This window comes from Microchirus variegatus (genome assembly GCF_963457635.1).
Source record: "Microchirus variegatus genome assembly, chromosome: 8".
Taxonomy (NCBI): domain Eukaryota; kingdom Metazoa; phylum Chordata; class Actinopteri; order Pleuronectiformes; family Soleidae; genus Microchirus; species Microchirus variegatus.
The window spans coordinates 32,386,372-32,407,314 of record NC_139809.1 but is presented as its reverse complement, the minus strand read 5'-3'; the positions used below and the strand labels follow the sequence as shown (position 1 = coordinate 32,407,314).

Here is a 20,943-nt window from a genome sequence, read left to right as displayed (position 1 = left end):
CGTTTTGTTTCAGAACACGTTAATTTTCAAAAAGACACGTTTCTGCGCTGAAAACAAGCTAACAAGGTCAGAGAGCTAAGCTAACGCTGTAGAACTGTGTGTGTGAGTGTGTTTTTTAAAAACTCTTTTATTTTGAAGTATTTTCGTTTGTGTTTAAAAAGGTATAAAAGTTGCTCTTTTATGAATTAATGAGCTCAATTACACATGAAGTGTGACAGAGACCTTTGGTGGTTTATGTTAATTTTATGTTAATTTTATGTTAATTGCTGAAAAATGATAGAAACTCGTAAATATGACTTTGCAGCGAGCGCCCCCTGCTGCTGAGGAGCAGCAAGGACAAAAGACTTGTCTGTCTCACTGTGTTTTTGTTGTTGTCGTCATTGTCATTTTTGTTGTCGTCGTATTTTTCGTCGTCGTATTTGTCGTCGCTGTCGTCTTTATCGTCGTTGTCGTTGTTGTCATCGTCATTATTGTCGTTGTCGTCGTTGCCGTTGTTGTCATCGTCCCCGTTGTTGTTGTTGCTGTCGCCTTTATCGTCATTGTTGTTGACGTCGTTGTTGTTTTTGTTGTCATCGTCACCGTTGTTGTTGTCGTATTTGTCGTCGTTGTCATCGTCGTCGTATTTGTCGTCTTTATCGTCGTTGTTGTTGTTGCCGTTGTTGTTGTTGTTGTCGTCCTTGTTGTTGTCATCGTCATTATTATTGTCGTTGTTGTTTTTGTTGTCATCGTCGCCGTTGTTGTTGTTGCCGTCGTCGTTGTCGTTGTATTTGTCGTCGCTGTCGTCTTTATCGTCATTGTTGTTGTCATTGTCACCGTTGTTGTTGTCGTCGTATTTGTCGTCGTTGTCATCATCGTCGTCGTATTTGTCGTCGCTGTCGTCTTAATCGTCATTGTTGTTGTTGTCGTCGTACTGTCGTCGTCGTTGTTGTTGTTGTCGTTGTTGCTGTCGTCGTTGTTGTCATCATTATTGTCGTTGTCGTCGATGCCGTTGTTGTTGTTGTCATCGTCGCCGTTGTTGCCGTCGTTGTTGTTGTTGTTGTATTTGTCGTTGTTGTCCTCGTCGTTGTCGTCACTGTCGTCTTTATCGTCATTGTTGTTGTCGTCGTTTGTTTTCAGGACTGAAGTCATGAGCGACTTTGACGAGAGATCGTTCTTCTGGAAATCCTGGATTTCACCTGAGACGAGGAAAAGGAAGAAGAAGAAGAAGAATAAATGTGTCAAAGACGAGAAGAAGAAGAAAGAGGAAGAGGAGGAGAGAGTGAGAGAGATGATGATGGAGCAGAAAGAGAAGAAGAAGAAGAAGAAGAAGAATAAAGCAGCAGAAGGTTCAGAAAACACTTTGTTCTTCACGCAGCAGAAAGAACCACAGAAGAAGAAGAAGAAGAAGAAGAAGAAGGTGGCGTTTGATTTGTCAGCAGGTCACGTCCCAGTGGTTGTCTCCTCCTCACCAGGTCCAACACAGGTCAGTGACAGTGACGACGTCAACAGTCAGGACCTCTTCATCACGCAGAAGACCTTCAGGCAACAGCCAATCACAGCGCTGCACTCACCTGAAGGACAGAAGACTTTGAACCTAAGCCCCGCCCCCTCAAAGAGACGCTCCTGTCCGTCAAAGCGAGCGTCAGGTGGACCTTCAACGTCCACCTCGTCCACACAGACGGAAAACTTCTTCACCAGGAGACTCTCCACGTATCTACACTTCTGCCAAACGCCACCAGACGCCGCCGCCGTCACGCCGCTGGACCTGAGTCTGCAAACCAGAACCAGGAACCACCTGGACCTGGACCAGAGACCGGCCTCTCTGCCATGGCGGCCATCTTCTGGCTCTCAGGTGAAGGAGGCGGAGGAGGAGGCGGAGTCTTCAGGCGATCGGCGTAAAGACGTCGCGGCGTCGAGCTCGCCGTCCGAGTCCGAGGTCAAATCTGTCGACACGACGACGTCCAGCGAAGACGGCGCGGGACGACAGGACCTGAACCAGGTGAGGTCACATGACCCGTTCAGACCCTTCGCCCACGTAATCGAGTACGTGAAAACGCTCATTCCGCATTAGCATTACGACGACGCCGCGGAGCCTCTGAGATACATCCTCCGTGTTTTTATGTTCACTCACCATCAGTCGATGATTACGCTACAATGTACGTTTGTGTGGGAAAATCATGGAAGAAGCTAGCTTAGCCAACGCTAGCTCACTTACGTTAATGCGTACTTTATAAATAAAAAAATTGTTAGCTAGCTGCAGCCGTAGACCTGTTACCATGGTAACACTGTTCTTCCTCGTGTGTGTGTGTGTGTGGACAGGTCAGAGCGGTTCAGACCAGACTAAACGAGTCGTTCTTCGTGTGTGTGTGTGTGTGTTGACAGGTCAGGGCGGTTCAGACCACACTAAACGAGTCGTTCTTCTTCGTGTGTGTGTGTGTGTGTGTGTGTTGACAGGTCAGAGCGGTTCAGACCAGACTAAACAAGTCTTTCTTCGTGTGTGTGTGTGTGTGTGTTGACAGGTCAGAGCGGTTCAGACCAGACTAAACGAGTCTTTCTTCGTGTGTGTGTGTGTGTGTTGACAGGTCAGAGCGGTTCAGACCAGACTAAACGAGTCTTTCTTCGTGTGTGTGTGTGTGTGTGTTGACAGGTCAGAGCGGTTCAGACCAGACTAAACGAGTCTTTCTTCGTGTGTGTGTGTGTGTGTTGACAGGTCAGAGCGGTTCAGACCAGACTAAACGAGTCGTTCTTCGTGTGTGTGTGTGTGTGTGTGTTGACAGGTCAGGGCGGTTCAGACCAGACTAAACGAGTCATTCTTCTTCATGTGTGTGTGTGTGTGTTGACAGGTCAGGGCGGTTCAGACCAGACTAAACGAGTCGTTCTTCTTCATGTGTGTGTGTGTGTTGACAGGTCAGAGCGGTTCAGACCAGACTAAATGAGTCATTCTTCTTCAAAGCCAAAGGTCACGGACAAACACACAGACCCGAGTCTCCGCTCATGAAGCTCAGTCTGGGCAGACACGTGAAGAACAGGAGGTCACTGAGGTCAGCTGAAGGTCACTGAGGTCAGCTGAAGGTCACTGAGGTCAGCTGAAGGTCACTGAGGTCAGCTGAAGGTCACTGAGGTCATCTGAAACATCAGAATCTGTTGCAAAGTGACCACATGAGGCAGCAGAGGACCAGTGGACTTTAGGAGAGTGAGTGGTTTACAGACGTTTAAAGACGTGGACATGTGACCCAGAGACTTTCTGTGTTTAACACCGTTTAAAACATGAACTGTTCCTTTAACGTCAGGTGTTAATGGTTCTATAAAGTTTGTTTACATTCTCTCAGGTTCTCCGAAAAGTTCACTGTGACATCATCACAGTGATGATGTCACAGTCTCAGTTCAAATTTATTTTCTGCACAAACTGTTTTTATGAACATAAATTTTATTGTTTTTTTCTGAACTACACTGCGTTACCATGACAACAACAGTCAGATTAACAGTCACGTTGTGTTTCCTGACACCGCAAGAGTTAATAATAAAGCTGTGCTGTGCTCCATTAGTTATGTCTGAAGAGTTTGAGGCCGATCCAGCTCCACAGGTGAAAGAAGACGTAGACGGGCAGAGAGAGCGGCAGCAGCAGACTGTAGAAACACAGAGAGCTGCTGCTGCTGCAGCCTTCAGGGAAGTCCTCGTCCACCGCTGAAGACAACAAGAGTCCACAGAGGGACAACATGGGGACCACGCCCACCATCACCGACAGAGACTTCATCCTCAAACCAAGGCCACGCCCCCTTTCAGTCACTCGCGTCCACTTCCTTTTGGATGAGCCGCGCGTCCTGAGGAATCATGTTGGGAATGCCGTCGATGACGGGATACGCGATGCCGAGCTCGTCGTTGATCAACTCGTTGGTCTGAACGTCGTATCTGAGAAACAAAACGTAAGAAGACTGAGCTAGCATTGATTTATTCATCGTTTACAGACAGAAACACAAACATATTCACATTTAAGAAGCTGAAAAATGACAGAAACGTGAAAATATTCACATTTAAGAAGCTGAAAAATGACATAAACGTGAAAATATTCACATTTAAGAAGCTGAAAAATGACAGAAACGTGAAAATATTCACATTTAAGAAGCTGAAAATGACAGAAACGTGAAAATATTCACATTTAAGAAGCTGAAAAATGACAGAAACGTGAAAATATTCACATTTAAGAAGCTGAAAAATGACAGAAACGTGAAAATATTCACATTTAAGAAGCTGAAAAATGACAGAAACGTGAAAATATTCACATTTAAGAAGCTGAAAAATGACAGAAACGTGAAAATATTCACATTTAAGAAGCTGAAAAATGACAGAAACGTGAAAATATTCACATTTAAGAAGCTGAAAAATGACAGAAACGTGAAAATATTCACATTTAAGAAGCTGAAAAATGACAGAAACGTGAAAATATTCACATTTAAGAAGCTGAAAAATGACAGAAACGTGAAAATATTCACATTTAAGAAGCTGAAAAATGACAGAAACGTGAAAATATTCACATTTAAGAAGCTGAAAAATGACAGAAACGTGAAAATATTCACATTTAAGAAGCTGAAAATGACAGAAACGTGAAAATATTCACATTTAAGAAGCTGAAAAATGACAGAAACATGAAAATATTCACATTTAAGAAGCTGAAAAATGACTGAAACGTGAAAATATTCACATTTAGCTCTAACCCTCGTTAGCTCTCGTTAGCCTTTGACACTTTCCTATTGCACTGCAGTTAAAAGTGAAACTGAACGATGGTCCACGCCGCCATTTTGGCTCTGATGGTGATCGTGAGATTACCTGAGCGCTTTCTTTGAGAGAGGACACACCAGCACGCGCAACAGCGATGCTTCAAATGGCGGCGGTTGTTCGTCCTTCGCGCCCGTGAAGCTGCGCACGAACGCGGCCGCAGAAGCTGCGGGATTCACGCATGAGAGCTGAACACGAAGTGCGCGAGTCAACGCTTCTCTCGGTCCTGTCACCGCCGGAAACATGGCCGCGCTGCCGTCAACTCCACCCGGAAGTGAGCCCGTCTCTTCCGGAAGTGACGAGAGCGTCTTCTTCTTCTCTACTCATGTGGACAGAGCACCGCCCCCTCTGCCTTGAATACAATTTTTCTCATGGTGGCCACTCGTGGTACTGCAACAACAAATACTCATGCGGCTCTTTATATTTTTAATTCATCTGTAAAACGTTCCTACAGTGACGTCACAGCCGTGTACGAGCACAGCAAAGCGCGGTCATGTGACGAAAACTTCATGATAAATATGAATAAATGAAGGCGTAATGAAGGAGTTCTGGCGCCGAGTGCGCAACTCCATATTAGGAAGGGGCGGAGCTACATCCATTCTTCGTTGAGCTTCGATGGCGGTTCAGACGATTTGGAGCATTACCGCCACCACCTGGTGAGGAGGAGGAGTGTGAATGAACATCATCACTGGTCCATCATCATGTTCCAGAGTTGTCCAGGAGGGGGCAGTGTCATACTGTTAAAGAATATGTGTGTGTGTGCACGTGGAAAAAAACCATTTTCATTTTTTTTTTTAACTTTGTTGTTTTTATTTGGATCGAAGCAGAAAAACATTCACAGCCAAACATCGTGTAATCAAATCTGCGATTAACGCTAATAACGTTTGTGTTAGTGACTTTTACACTGAACGTACGTTAATACTGACGGTGACTTATAAAGATTTTCAAAATAAAATACAATGCGAGGAAAACAGAAATACAAAGTTTGGTTAGGTAAAAAAAAAAAGAATGTTACCAATAACTGTTAACATATAACAGTTGAAGTTGTTACGTCGCAGTCTAAGTGTTCGTACGACGAATAACACGAAAGACAAACGCATCCCACTGGTCAAACAAAAATGGGCGGAGTCACGTTGCAGCCAATGACCTGCTCTCATTTATGCAGTTTGTGGAGCTCCAGATTATTCACGTTACACATTTGGTCGACGTGAGTTTTAAAAGTCTTAGCGGTGACGGAATGTCTGTCTCTGCCCCCTCCACATTGATTGTCACATTAAAGCTAACACGTTTGTTTATTAGCAAAAACATGGTGCTAGCATCGGGTCAACAAGCTAATCTCGCCAGTGCACAGTTGTCGTTAAACTGCGAACAAAATCAAAAGTCACAAAGCAGAGATTCATTTGTTTAGTTTTTTTCAAAGTGCTGTACATGTGTTAGCGTCGGCCAATCACAGCAGAGCTAACGCTAAAGGCTCATTTAAGTACCACCACAAACTTTAACGGCTGGAATGACGCGTTCTATAGAAGTCGCAATTCAGATTCATGATTTAACCTTTGAACTTCAAACTTTTCACGTAAACGTAAACATTAACTGGAGTTTTACAGAACACGACATATTTCCAGCATCGAGAACATGAAGAGCATTGCATTGTGGGGGAAAAAAAAATGTAACGGACGGAAGTTTCGTACGCAGCTTTTGTTTGTTGTTCTTTTTTAAAACGGGAAATAAATGTTTTCATTCACAGCTTTTTTCATCAAGTCTGACAGGCAGCGCCCCCCAGTGGCAGGACGTGGTTCAACATGAAAAAAACAATAACAACAATAATAACAATAATATTTAATAAAGAATACTGAAAAACGTTAGTGAAAGGCGTGACAGGACGAGGTAGAAGAAGAACTCAGTCGTCACTTATTGCGATGTTTTGACTTCAGTCAAGCTACGACATTCATTGTGTCTGTGAAACAGCGCCACCTAGATTATGGGATGGAACCTGCTGGTTTCACACGGCAACATTTTTTATTTATATTGATGGAATATTTTAACGTTTCCTGTGCGAACTTCAGTGACGCGCGAGTTTGGTAAACGTTTTTTTCTTCATCAATCGCGTTCCACTGGAATGTCGTGAAAAACGTTTCAAAAAGACGAGGCGTTCCACCTTCAGAACTTATCGTAAACGCAGCAGCGAGCGCGTCGGCCCTTTGGTAACAAGGCGGAGCCACGTCAGTGGCACCAAACTCCGCCCCCTCTCCTGATTCAATGTAACTCAGCAGTGATGGAGTTATGTTTTCTTTTTTTTACACAGCGCTGCAAAGCATTGTGGGACAAACGTGAAGCATCACGGCCGCATTCTCAGGGTTTAGACTTGGGTTAGAAGGTCACCAGCAGGTGGCAGCGTGTTCTCTCGTAGCAGGAATTGTCGGATCGGACCGTCCGTTAAATCGTCCAGATTTTCTTCTTCTGCAGGAAATATGCGTCAAATCTGGCCCGAGCGTAATCCTGCGACAAAGACGAGTGACGAGTCAGTGACATCATGGTGCCGACAGTGACCTCTGACAGGTTGATTGACAGGAGCAGAAAAACAAAGGTTGACTGACCAAATATCCAAAGTTGATGTCGGAGAGCTGAGTCTGGACCATGGACCACAGACCCCAGAACAGGTGAGAGGCCAGAGAGAATCTAGCAGCACAAAGACACATGTTTGTGTTTGTTTGTTTGTTTGTTTGTGTTGACCCCGTGACCCTGTGACCCCGTGACCTCACCTGTTGACCTCCAGGTACATTTCCTGCTTCAGCCTCGTCTGCTCCTCTTGGCTCAGATCGTCAAAGTCGCTGTTAAACTCACGCAGGTAATGTTCGATGAAGTGAAGCTGAGATACGGAGACAACACCAGTTCACGACAACAACGAAGACAACAACAACAACAACAACAACAACAAAGCAGAGCTCACCTGCTGAGTCTCTGCAGGAAAGGCGTCAGCGTTGACGGTGAAGTATGGAAACTCCTGACAGTTGTAGTCGTACATCCATTCACAGAAATGGTTTCCAACATCGAATCCTCTGAAACACAACAAACACACACTGTGTCATGTGTGTGTTTGTTGTTACACAATGATCATGTGATCATCAGTGACATCAGCAGCTGAGAAAACATTAAACACTGTTCTCACTGTGTTCCCAGAATATAATCTCACTTCCTCTAATCTCTCCTCCCTGTGCTGTGATTGGTCGTCAGCCTCTGACTCCTGTTACATACAGCTGCAGAGGGAGGCGGAGCCACCATCTGCAGGGAGGCGGGGCCACCATCTGCAGCTGCCAGGATGAGCAAATGACCACACACACACATTGTTCTGCTGCTGTTTTTTGCTGACTCACCTGTAATTTTGACAGTTTTTTGCTGACTCACCTGTAGTTGTGACAGTTTTTTGCTGACTCGCCTGTAGTTTTGACAGTTTTTTGCTGACTCGCCTGTAGTTCTGACAGTTTTTTGCTGACTCACCTGTAGTTGTGACAGTTTTTTGCTGACTCGCCTGTAGTTTTGACAGTTTTTTGCTGACTCGCCTGTAGTTCTGACAGTTTTTTGCTGACTCACCTGTTGTTTTGACAGTTTTTTGCTGACTCGCCTGTAGTTCTGACAGTTTTTTGCTGACTCACCTGTTGTTTTGACAGTTTTTTGCTGACTCGCCTGTAGTGACAGTTTTTTGCTGACTCACCTGTAGTTTTGACAGTTTTTTGCTGACTCACCTGTAGTTCTGACAGTTTTTTGCCGACTCACCTGTAGTTTTGACAGTTTTTTGCTGACTCACCTGTAGTTTTGACAGTTTTTTGCTGACTCGCCTGTAGTTTTTACAGTTTTTTGCTGACTCACCTGTAGTTTTGACAGTTTTTTGCTGACTTGCCTGTAGTTCTGACAGTTTTTTGCTGACTCACCTGTAGTTTTGACAGTTTTTTGCTGACTCGCCTGTAGTTCTGACAGTTTTTTGCTGACTCGTCTGTAATTTTGACAGTTTTTTGCTGACTCGCCTGTAGTTGTGACAGTTTTTTGCTGACTCGCCTGTAGTTGTGACAGTTTTTTGCTGACTCGTCTGTAATTTTGACAGTTTTTTGCTGACTCGCCTGTAGTTGTGACAGTTTTTTGCTGACTCGTCTGTAATTTTGACAGTTTTTTGCTGACTCACCTGTAGTTGTGACAGTTTTTTGCTGACTCACCTGTAGTTGTAGCTGCTGTACTCAAAGTCGATGAACATGAGCTTGTGTTCCTCAGAGTTCTGCTGGTTCTTCAGAAGAAGAATGTTTCCTGAACAAACAAAAATGACCACATTATTTATGTATTGACTTGTTTTAACCTGGAGGTGGTGCTGATGAGTCATGAGTCATCATTCACCTTCTTGACAGTCATTGTGGCAGAAGACGACGGGAGAGTGAGTCGAGTCCAGAAGAGACCTGAACCAGAACCAGATCCTGTTAGGGTGTGTGTGTGTGTGTGTGTGTGTGTCTGTCTCCGTGTGTGTGTGTGTCTGTCTCTGTGTGTGTGTGTGTGTGTCTGTCTCTGTGTGTGTGTCTGTCTGTGTGTGTGTGTGTGTGTTTGTCTGTGTGTGTCTTTCTCTGTGTGTGGGGGTGTGTGTGTGTGCGTCTGTGTCTGTGTGTGTGTCTGTCTCTGTGTGTCTGTCTCTGTCTGTGTGTCTGTCTCTGTGTGTGTGTGTGTGTGTCTGTCTCTGTGTGTGTGTGTGTGTGTGTGTGTGTGTGCCTGTCTCTGTGTGTGTCTGTCTGTCTGTGTGTGTGTGTTTGTCTGTGTGTGTGTCTGTCTGTGTGTGTGTCTTTCTCTGTGTGTGTGTGTGTCTGTGTGTGCGTGTGTGTCTGTGTGTGTGTCTGTCTCTGTGTGTGTGTGTGTCTGTCTCTGTCTGTGTGTGTCTGTCTGTGTGTTAGTGTGTGTGTGTGTGTGTGTCTGTCTCTGTGTGTGTGTGCCTGTCTCTGTGTGTGTGTGTCTGTCTGTGTGTGTGTTTGTTTCTGTGTGTGTGTGTCTGTCTGTGTGTGTGTCTCTGTCTGTGTGTGTCTGTCTCTGTCTGTGTGTGTGTGTCTGTCTCTGTGTGTGTGTGTGTGTGTGTGTGTGTGTGTGTCTGTCTCTGTGTGTGTGTGTGTGTGTGTGTGTGTGTGTGTGTGTGTCCTTACTTGAGCAGATCCACTTCCTGTTCCAGGTTGTAGTTGATCATGTGATCAAAGTGTTGTTGTTGTGAGTCTCTGGTGAACTTCATCTTCATGACTTGACTCAAGTATCTGAAGGTGACAAGAAAACACACACGTCAACACAACAACGATGTGTTCTTTTAAAGGAAGGGTGAATCACACACTCTCTCACAACATGACTCAGCGTTGTGCTTTGTTGACAGGTAACGACTGTAGAGAGCAGAGCGCCCCCTCAGGTGAGAGGCTGACTCACCTGTCCATGGTGTCAAAGAGCCACGTAGGTTGTTTGTTGAAGGGCATCCTCAGAGCGTGAAATCTGGCCATTTTCTCTGCGATCTCAGCCGAGACCACGGCGTCGCTCAACTCACGCGTTTCCAGTTTACGACTCTGTCAACGACACGTCGACACACACACACACACACACACATCAACCCAGGCAGGAGCACAGTGCTGCCCCCCACAGGACACACAACGTTATCACAGTGGGGTCAAAGTATCATCTGCATAGAATGAAAAGGTAGATTTAAAATGAATATTTAACACATTTTTTAATGTAATCCACATCATATACTGTACATTATATTTAGTAGTATTTAAGAGCATACTTTACAGTGTATTCACAAATGTATTTTACAGTGTATTTATTTTATAGTGTATTTTACAGTGTATTCACAAATGTATTTTACAGTGTATTTATTTTATAGTGTATTTTACAGTGTATTCACAAATGTATTTTACAGTGTATTTATTTTATAGTGTATTTTACAGTGTATTTCAGAGTGTATTTATGAATGTATTTAACAGTGTATTTACAGTGACTCACAGGAACAAACTGCTCCAGTCGACCCTGAGGGAAAATACCATAAAGTTTAGGTCCCAGTTGTCTCTCTGCTAAGATGGCAAACATGACGCTGTCCAGGACCATGGACTCTGCACCCTGAAAACACACACACACACACACACACAGCCAGACAAACACACACACATCACACATTGGACACTGACTCTGAGGAGATGAGCGTGGGGGCGGAGCCTCAGTGTCAGTTGTTCTTTCAGTCCAAAGACAGACGCTGGACAACCAGAGCAGTGAGGACCCGTCACTGCACATGTACGTGTGTGTGTGTATATACACACAGACAGAGAAGAGCTGACTCACCTGGACCTGATTGTCTCTGTTGGACTGTGGCTCGTCCTTTTTATTACAGGACATCTGTCAACAAGAGACAAAGAGAAGACACATCCATCACCCACATCACCACCGCGCAGCAGACCAGATACAACGAGCTCAGAGACACTGAGGTCATCTGTGGACCTGAGAGGACACTGGAGGACATGAGAGGACACGAGAGGATCTGTGGACGTGCTCACATGTCCTCACGTCCTCATACACGTCCTCACATGTCCTCATACGTCCTCACATGTCCTCACGTCCTCATACCTCCTCACACACGTCCTCACCTGTCCTCACATGTCCTCACGTCCTCATACCTCCTCACGCACGTCCTCACATGTCCTCATACGTCCTCACGTCCTCATACCTCCTCACACACGTCCTCACATGTCTTCATACATCATCACATGTCCTCACGTCCCCATATGTCCTCACACACGTCCTCATACGTCCTCACATGTCCTCATACCTCCTCACACACGTCCTCATACATCCTCACATGTCCTCACACGTTCTCACATGTCCTCACACACGTCCTCATTCGTCCTCACATGTCTTGATTCCTGAGAAACTGTCCCCTCTGTTGACTTGCTGACTCATGTCAGTCCTTTGAGGACATGGTTAGAGGACGGCGACGGTTGCCACGGTGAAGGACAAAACCAGAATACTTAATACTTAATGAAGGTGTCGTCGGGACGACGACGAATAAAAGAGTTCAAAATCACCCAGGCACATGCTGACCACTCCCCTCCTCCTGTGTGTGTGTGTGTATCTGTCTGTCTGTCTGTGTGTGTGTGTGTCTGAGTCTGTGTGTGTGTGTGTGTGTGTCTGTGTCTCTGTGTGTGTGTGCGTCTGTGTCCGTCTGTGTCTCTGTGTGTGTGTGCGTCTGTGTCTGTGTCCGTCTGTAGGGGTCTGTGTGTGTCTGTGTGTGTGTGTCCGTCTATAGGGGTGTGTGTGTGTCCGTCTGTGTCTCTGTGTGTGTGTGTGTGTGTCTTTTATGAAGCTGAGACTTCAGTGATGTCATACTGTACCGTGGGTTTAGGGCGGATTCACCTCAAGGCTTTGTTCCAAGAGAAGAACCCTACGACAAAGAACACATGTATGTACACACATGGGGGGGGGCAACACACACACACACACACACACACACACACACACACACACACATACACACACACACAGAGATAACCTTTGACCCCAGTTAACTATAAAAACAAACTCTTTTTACGTTAATTCATAGGTGGTAAATAAAACGATCATCAAATCAGTTTAAAGGGACAGTTCAAGGTTTTTGAAGTGAGTGAAGTCAGAGTTCAGACACTAAAATCACCAAAAACCTGACCACACGAGGCAGCAGAGGACTTTGGTGTGGGAGAGTGAGTGCTTTACGGACGTCTGTGTGACACTGAGATGACGACGTGAAGGGAACTGACCACAGTTTGATGAGAGTGTAATGTGGCGCTCACCCGCAGGATGGCGCCGTAGAGACGCAGCAGGACGCTCCTCGGCTCGTCCACAACTGTGTCCACGCTGTCGGCCAGACTGCACAGGAAGAGCTGGTTACTCAGGCCACCGCTGCACAAAAGACCAGGATTATTATTATTATTATTATTATCATTATTATCATAATTATCATGATTATTATTATATTATCATAATCATCATCATTATGATTATCATAATTATCATTATCATTATTATTATGATTTTCATTATTATTAGCTCAGTCAAACACTCAGTGATGGAGGCAGCAGTGACACAAAGTGACCACACGAGGCAGCAGTGGATCAGTGGACTTTGGTGCGGGAGAGTGAGTGATTTACAGACGTCAGTTTCCTGTCTGGTTCTCAGCAGCAGGGGGCGCTCACAGTGACCTTTAATTCCCATGACACATCATTAAGTAGCAGAGCTGGACAGTAACGGAGTACATTTACTTGAGTACAGTATTTAAGTACCATTTTGAGGGATCTAGTACTCATGACTCCATGTAGGACGTTCCTAAACGTAAATGTAAGCACTGAGGCAGTAGTAATGCAATATTTAGAAAATGTACTCTTGTACTTTTGAGTACTTTTAAAAACAAGTACTTCAGTACTTTTGCCACATGTAAGAATGTGGCCAAAAACGGTTACTACACTCAAATTTAAAACACAGCTCTTTTGTTTGGTTTTCTCTGCCGTTATAGCTCAGATGAACCTGGATCAACCCGTGGTCGCTCGGTAGCTGAGACTCTACTGACTGCAATGACTGGTAGATGACGGCAGGTGGCGCCACGTGCCAAAACATGATTTCATAACATAAACATGTGAAATGTGAATCTTTTGTCTGTACTGTTGTTGTTGTTGAGTTCACTATGTTTTAAGAACATTATTCCTGAGTCTCTGTGACATATTAAGAGGATTTTATGATCAGTTGATTTACATTTATTACATAATGCACCTTTAAGTAGACACCTGACACCTGACTGTAGTACTTTTACTTGGGGGTATCTGTAATGAATATGTGTACTTTGTCCGCCTCTGTTCAGTGGAGCAGTATGAACATCGTGTACCTGACGACGGTGACGTAGAAGTCGCTCTCGTCCACGCTCTTCCACGCTCCGTGGAGAAACTCCCTGCACCACAGGAACGCCCTCTGCCGGGTGTCCTCCGGCCCGGTGTCCTCCGGCCCGGTGTCCTCCGGCCCGGTGTCCTCCGGCCCGGTGCCCGCCGGCTCGGTGTCCGGCCCGGTGTCAGGCCCGGTCCACTGCTCGGTGCCCGGCCCGGTGTCCTCCGGCCCGGTTCGCTGCTCGGTGTCCTCCGGCCCGGCCCATTGCTCGGTGTCAGGCCCGGTCCACTGCTCGGTGTCAGGCCCGGTCCACTGCTCGGTGTCCTCCGGCCCGGTCCACTGCTCGGTGTCAGGCCCGGTCCACTGCTCGGTGCCCGGCCCGGTGTCCTCCGGCCCGGTCCACTGCCCGGTGTCCGGCTCGGGCCGCAGCGGTTCCTTCCACTCGCGCTCGCGCTCGTCCGGCTGCACCTGCTGCTCGCTCTCCGTCACCAGGAGCCCCAGCGACATGGCGCGAGACGAGGAAACCCCGTTGATGAATTTGGTTTTCATGGTGAAAATGGAGGGAGAAGCTGCACGAGCCCGCCCCTCTGCTTTATGGCGGCTTTTACAGTCACTGCGTTGTTTGAGTCTTTATTCTGTCTTTATTCTGTCTTTATTCTGTCTCCGGTGATCAGGGAAACGTCGCAGTGATGTTCGTGCAGCAGGAGGCGGAGGAGGAGGAGGAGGCGTCACCGGAGGAGGAGGCGAATGAATCGCCGCTGAGCTCCGTGCCCGTTAAACGTCTGTGGGCGGGGACACGGGAGGAGGTGGAGGCAGGGGGAGTGGTCACATGACACGCCCCGTGACCCTTCGTCGCTCTGATTGGCTGGCCGGGACATTCCCTCCGATAAACGAAAACAAACATGGTGCTGCCTTCAGGGGCCCACGGACAAAAAAGACGCGACGTGATGAGATTCAGTGAAAACCAGGAAAATATGACGATTATTATTATTATTATGTCAACATCATCTTCACACGGGGTTTATTTTATTATTAAGACTTTTCTTTTCTGCTTTTCACACACACCATGACTCAGCATTCCCAACTGCATTTTTGGGAAAATGCAAATGTTATATGTATATATTCAGTATATATTTACACACACACAAACACTTTGTACTGTCTAATGATTCTTATTTTATTCATATTTCATCATATCTTGGGATGAACGTGTGCTTTTTCCTTCTCTTGAATCATGATTTCTACATATTTTCTTGTGATTTAATGTTGAATAAGAAAAAGACATCGAAGACATTCATGAGGAAACTAAAAATCTTTATGGAACGTTTCAGTGTGTATCTTTGTTTGGCTTGTTACGTAATAGAAAAACAAGATTACACTCCAAAGTCCGACTTTCGGTGGCATCCGTGAACGCAACATGATCATGTGTGTATATACATATACACATATACATGTACATATACACATATATGTATAAATATATACACATACATATACACATATATACCCATTCAACCTCCTTCAAACACGCCGTTATTCATCAAACTCACTTGTAACCATGACTTAAGAATAACTCGACATGAAAACAAACACCACACGATACCAGAGGGGGCGCTCTGGGCGATGTTTCAGCGTTAACCCCGCCCGCTGACGCAGCGCCGGTGCTGAAAGCACACACCCGGACGCGTGTTGATGACGTCATCGGCGCTGAGCCACAATCATAACAACAAACAAAGCTCAGCTGTTCGAGCGCTAAGCAGCTAAGTCCGGAGAGAGAGCGCTGCCGGTTTACCGTGGTTTTCCTTGGTTTCTGTCGTTAACGTGAGCCGATTCACGGTTTATTACAGAGAATAAGCCACGCCCATACACACACGTATCAACCAGCGCGAGGAAAAAACGGTTTAAATAAACACAGCTCCTTTGTCTGCTCCTGTTAGCTGCTAGCTGCTTAGCCTTTACACGAGCTCCTAGCATGTTTAACTAAAAGGTAAATATACAATTTTTTCCCTTCATAATTACAATAATTACAACAATGACAGTAACACAGTGAATATTCATTCAACAATTTATGTATAAAAAGTGTTTGTATGTTAAAGGCAACAGAAGCTAGCTGAGCTAAAGTCATATCGCTAATGTCGCGAGAACAGTGACGCGTGTCACGTGACGAAGCAGCAGCGACAGTGTCAATATAATAACGATGATGATGATAACAATCATTATTATAATAACAACAATGATGATGATAACAATCATTATTATAATAACAACAATGATGATGATAATCATTATTATAATAACAACAACAATGATGATGATAACAATCATTATTATAATAACAACAATGATGATGATAACAATCATTATTATAATAACAACAACAATGATGATGATAACAATCATTATTATAATAACAACAATGATGATGATAACAATCATTATTATAACAACAACAATGATGATAACAATCATTATTATAATAACAACAACAATGATGATGATAACAATCATTATTATAATAACAATGATGATTATGATAACAATCATTATTATAATAACAATGATGATTATGATAACAATCATTATTATAATAACAACAACAACAATGATGATAACAATCATTATTATAACAACAACAACAATGATGATGATAACAATCATTATTGTAATAACAACAATTATTATAATAACGATAATAACAATAATTATTATAACAACAACAACAATGATGATGATAACAATAATTATTATAATAACAATAATTATTATAATAACAATAACGATGATGATGATGATGATGATGTGTTTTCTTCTCCAGACCCAGAGTCGTTGATGGAAAAGCGTCCAGTGGACACGCTGAGAACGTTCTTCCGTCGTCATGTCGCCACGGAAACGGCCGCTGGTTCCCGTGAGGAGTCGCAGGAACGCAGCCGACGACGTCTTCCCGTTCCACTTCCTGCCGGTGGAGTGTCAGCTGCACGTCCTGTCCTTCCTCAGCGAGGTGGACAAGTGCAGCTGTGCGCTGGTCTGCCTGAGCTGGAGTCGTCTGATTCGCTCGTGGAAGCTGTGGCGAGTGGCCGACTTTTCCCGCCGTGGCGTCTTCCACCTGGGTCAGGAGGGGCTGCTGGTTTCTAACCGGGAGTTTGAGCGCTGGAAGGCCTGGGTTCACCATTACACCCACCACCTCATCTCACGCCGAGCCAGTCTGATCACGCTCAAGGCCAGCTTCGACCTCGGGGACCGCTGCAACCAGTGGGGGGAGCTGCTGAGCCGCCTGCTGGACAGTGTCCACTGCAGAGACCTCAGCCACCTGGACCTGAACTGGACCTTCACGCTCCTGGAGCCTCTGGACCTCCGGGTCCACCCGAGTTCCAGCTCCCACCAGGACAGCGTCACCAAAACGGATCAGGTCGGTGTTTTACTGAGCGTTAAAGACGTGTCATTTCAAAATAAAAGCTGCATCTTCCTGTTTGTGTGATTGATCAGGTGATCAGTTTCCAGAACCTGCTGAGCAAACTCACGCTGAGCTGCCCTCGAGTCTCCAGGATGCGTCTCCACTTCGACTGGTCCGACGCGTCCGTGTCGCTGCTCGCTCGCTTCCAGCAGCTGCGAGTCCTGGAGCTCAAATACTTCTGGGTCTTCAAAGGTGTGACGCCGTCCACGCTGCACACGCTCACCAGATCCCTGCCCAACCTCCGCTCCCTGACGCTGCACATCCTAGTGCCGCTGAGGAACCTGGGAATCTCCTACACGCTGGAGTCTGCGTCTCTGGAGTTCCTGGACGTGTCGCCCAGTCGAGGTCTGGTCTTCAGCCGCCTGAAGCTTCCCGCTCTGCGCGAGCTCCGAGCCAAGAAGATCGTCCGCGGCATCACGCTGGACCGCAAGACCCGGCTGAGGATCCAGAACCGCTGGCCGTGTCTCTACAACGTCCTGCGAGAGGGAACGCCCAAGCTGCAGGCCCTGAACAACGAGAGGCTCCTCCCCACGTGGAGAGAGCGCGGTTACCGCGAGCTGTCGGCCATCTTTGAACAGTCCTGTTACTGCGTGCAGCACCTGGACAGCTGGCTGTGGTGACCAGCGCCCCCTGCTGCCATCGCGGTGCAGTACAGGCTTGTGACTGGACTGGGAACAGTGGGGGGCGGAGCTTGACGGGCGGAGGACGCCCAATAAGACAAAGTCAGTCAGAGGACAGACATTTGTTCTCACGCTACGTTCCAGTTGGTGTTGGCCACGCCCCCTTTGACCTCCGATGTAAATAGAACACAGAATAAAGGCTGAGTTTTTATTATTAGTTTTTAAAGCGACACTCGTCACAATTGTCTCGACTCTCTAACCTGAGGCTCCGCCCACAACTGGTGCTTCATCTGTGACCATGGAGCTGAGGCTCCGCCCACATGACAAACATTTCATTGTTAAGACGTGAAAACAATAAAACATTTAACGAGAAGAACTGACCTCAGAATACACCAAGTTTGATATTATATATATTATGATATATCGTTTTATATATATTATGATGTATATTATTATATATAGTTTTATATATATTATGATGTATATTATTATATATCGTTTTATATATATTATGATGTATATTATTATATATAGTTTTATATATATTATGATGTATATTATTATATATCGTTTTATATATATTATGATGTATATTATTATATATAGTTTTATATATATTATGATGTATATTATTATATATCGTTTTATATATATTATGATGTATATTATTATATATCGTTTTATATATATTATGATGTATATTATTGTATATCATCCTGACCAGTAGAGGGCGCTGTTGAGTTGACGAACTGCAGACGTGTTTGATTTTAATGTGAAAGTAAAAAAAATACAGAAACGTTTGAGTGAAGAATTTTTTTTACTCTGATCAACAACTGTGTGTGTGAGTGTGTGTGAGAAAGAGAGAGAGTGTGTGTGTGTGAGAAAGAGAGAGAGTGTGTGTGTGTGTGAGAAAGAGAGAGTGTGTGTGTGTGAGGAAGAGAGAGAGTGTTTGTGTGAGAGTGTGAGAAAGAGAGTGTGTGTGTGAGTGTGAGAAAGAGAGTGTGTGTGTGTGTGTGAGAAAGAGAGTGTCTGTGTGTGTGTGAGAAAGAGAGAGAGAGAGAGAGAGAGAGTGTCTGTGTGTGTGAACCTGGAGATGGACCTGACAAGATCAGTGTTTATACTAAAGACACACACACACAAAGACACCTCCCCAACATCAGTCATTAATGTAATGTAGTGTTATGTTGTGTAGTGTTGTGTTGTGTAGGGTTGTGTTGTTGTGTAATGTGTAGTGTTGTGTTGTTGTGTTGTTGTGTTGTGTTGTTGTGTTGTTGTGTAGTGTAGTGTAGTGTAGTGTTGTGTTGTTGTGTAGTGTTGTGTTGTTGTGTAGTGTTGTGTTGTGTTGTGTTGTGTTGTTGTGTTGTGTTGTGTTGTTGTGTTGTGTTGTGTTGTGTTGTGTTGTTGTGTTGTTGTGTTGTGTTGTTGTGTTGTGTTGTGTTGTTGTGTTGTGTTGTGTTGTGTTGTGTTGTGTTGTTGTGTAGTGTAGACGTCTGTGAACCACTCACTCTTCAGGCTTAGGTTCAGGGTTAGGACCTGGTTTCAGGGTTAGGACCTGGTTTTAGGGTTAGGACCTGGTTTTAGGGTTAGGTTCAGGATCCATGTTCGGCTAAAGTGCTGCAGGTTGAATGCATTATGATGTGTCCTCACTAAGATATAAAAACCAGTTTGTGTGTGTGTGGTTCCCGGAGGTTTGGGGATTTCCAGCCGAATCACTGATTTCCCAAATGGCTCCATGTTCTTTTCCCACCTACTGGGCTCCTCCCACCGCCTACTGAGCTCCTCCCACCGCCTACTGAGCTCCTCCCACCGCCTTCTCGGCCCCTCCCCTCATGTGCTTCTCATTTGTTGGGAGTGAATTCCCATCAGTGACAGGTTTGTCCACAGCGAGTGAAGACGACTTCCTCCAGGTTCACCTTCGCCCTGGTTTGGTCGTCATGTCACACTAACCACGTCCAGATGTTCACGATCAATCCGACTTCTTTACGACGTCACCCTCGGACTCTTCCCTCTTCCTCATTGGCCGAGTTAATGTTTCATCTCAGAGTCGACCCTGAACTCAACGCTGAGCCAAACCCTCTTTATGAGGGAGTGAGATTCAGAGTTCAGATCAGTCGCTGCCTGTTTCTCCAGGAGGACAGACACGGAGACGCAAACCAGGCTCGTCCAAACCAGGCTCGTCCAAACCAGACTCGTCCAAACCAGACTCGTCCAAACCGGAGACTCGTCCAAACCGGAGACTCGTCCAAACCGGAGACTCGTCCAAACCAGACTCGTCCAAACCGGACTCGTCCAAACCGGAGACTCGTCCAAACCGGAGACTCGTCCAAATCGCAGACTCGTCCAAACCGGTCTCGTCCAAACCGGACTCGTCCAAACCGGAGACTCGTCCAAACCGGACTCGTCCAAACCAGTACTCGTACAAACCGGAGACTCGTCAAAACCAGACTCGTCCAAACCGGAGACTCGTCCAAACCAGACTCGTCCAAACCAGACTCGTCCAAACCGGAGACTCGTCCAAACCAGACTCGTCCAAATCAGACTCTTCTAAACCAGACTCTTCTAAACCAGACTCGTCCAAACCAGACTCGTCCAAACCAGACTCGTCCAAAACAGACTCGTCCAAACCAGACTCGTCCAAACCAGACTCGTCCAAACCAGAGACTCGTCCAAACCGGACTCGTCCAAACCGGACTCGTCCAAACCAGAGACTCGTCCAAACCTGACTCGTCCAAACCTGACTCGTCCAAACCTGACTCGTCCAAACCTGACTCGTCCAAACCAGAGACTCGTCCAAACCGGACTCGTCCAAACCAGAGACTCGTCCAAACCTGACTCATCCAAACCAGAGACTCGTCCAAACCGGAGACTCGTCCAAACCAGACTCGTCCAAACCGGAGACTCGTCCAAACCAGACTTGTCCAAATCAGACTCTTCTAAACCAGACTCGTCCAAACCAGACTCGTCCAAACCAGACTCGTCCAAAACAGACTCGTCCAAATCAGACTCGTCCAAACCAGACTCGTCCAAACCAGACTCGTCCAAACCAGACTCGTCCAAACCAGAGACTCGTCCAAACCGGACTCGTCCAAACCAGAGACTCGTCCAAACCTGACTCGTCCAAACCAGAGACTCGTCCAAACCGGAGACTCGTCCAAACCAGACTCGTCCAAACCGGAGACTCGTCCAAACCAGACTCGTCCAAATCAGACTCTTCTAAACCAG

General features: G+C 45.7%; 4 protein-coding genes across 5 annotated transcripts; 1 reads left to right on the top strand and 3 right to left on the bottom strand.

The window, feature by feature from the left end:
- Nucleotides 1-3,396: 3,396 nt before the first annotated feature.
- On the bottom strand, nucleotides 3,397-3,733 carry LOC310930465 (phosphatidylinositol N-acetylglucosaminyltransferase subunit Y-like; the record flags this gene model as incomplete). Its single annotated transcript, XM_083893469.1, has 1 exon — nucleotides 3,397-3,733. The coding sequence occupies one exon, from the start codon at nucleotides 3,731-3,733 to the stop codon at nucleotides 3,521-3,523; it is 213 nt and encodes a 70-aa protein (XP_083749595.1). The 3' UTR covers nucleotides 3,397-3,520.
- pyurf (PIGY upstream open reading frame) lies at nucleotides 3,611-5,032 on the bottom strand. The gene is made up of 2 exons (XM_083893468.1): nucleotides 4,804-5,032; nucleotides 3,611-3,888 (listed from the first exon to the last, which is right to left on the bottom strand). The coding sequence occupies exons 1-2, from the start codon at nucleotides 4,995-4,997 to the stop codon at nucleotides 3,759-3,761; spliced, it is 324 nt and encodes a 107-aa protein (XP_083749594.1). The 5' UTR covers nucleotides 4,998-5,032; the 3' UTR covers nucleotides 3,611-3,758.
- A 2,153-nt stretch (nucleotides 5,033-7,185) lies between these two features.
- chka (choline kinase alpha) lies at nucleotides 7,186-14,199 on the bottom strand (the record flags this gene model as incomplete). The annotated part of the gene is made up of 12 exons (XM_083894365.1): nucleotides 7,186-7,248; nucleotides 7,347-7,428; nucleotides 7,512-7,618; nucleotides 7,700-7,808; nucleotides 8,958-9,045; nucleotides 9,133-9,191; nucleotides 9,918-10,022; nucleotides 10,186-10,319; nucleotides 10,756-10,869; nucleotides 11,089-11,142; nucleotides 12,570-12,678; nucleotides 13,655-14,199. 12 exons carry the CDS (start codon nucleotides 14,197-14,199, stop codon nucleotides 7,186-7,188), a joined length of 1,569 nt encoding a protein of 522 aa, XP_083750491.1.
- A 1,187-nt stretch (nucleotides 14,200-15,386) lies between these two features.
- LOC310930462 (uncharacterized protein) lies at nucleotides 15,387-18,042 on the top strand. 2 transcript variants are annotated; one of them, XM_083893465.1, is made up of 3 exons: nucleotides 15,387-15,471; nucleotides 16,466-17,056; nucleotides 17,134-18,042. In XM_083893465.1, the coding sequence occupies exons 2-3, from the start codon at nucleotides 16,526-16,528 to the stop codon at nucleotides 17,719-17,721; spliced, it is 1,119 nt and encodes a 372-aa protein (XP_083749591.1). In that variant the 5' UTR covers nucleotides 15,387-15,471; nucleotides 16,466-16,525; the 3' UTR covers nucleotides 17,722-18,042. The 2 variants fall into 2 exon arrangements, with proteins under 2 accessions (XP_083749591.1, XP_083749590.1); XM_083893464.1 differs by having other exon boundaries at nucleotides 15,453-15,637.
- The last annotated feature ends 2,901 nt before the right edge of the window (nucleotides 18,043-20,943 follow it).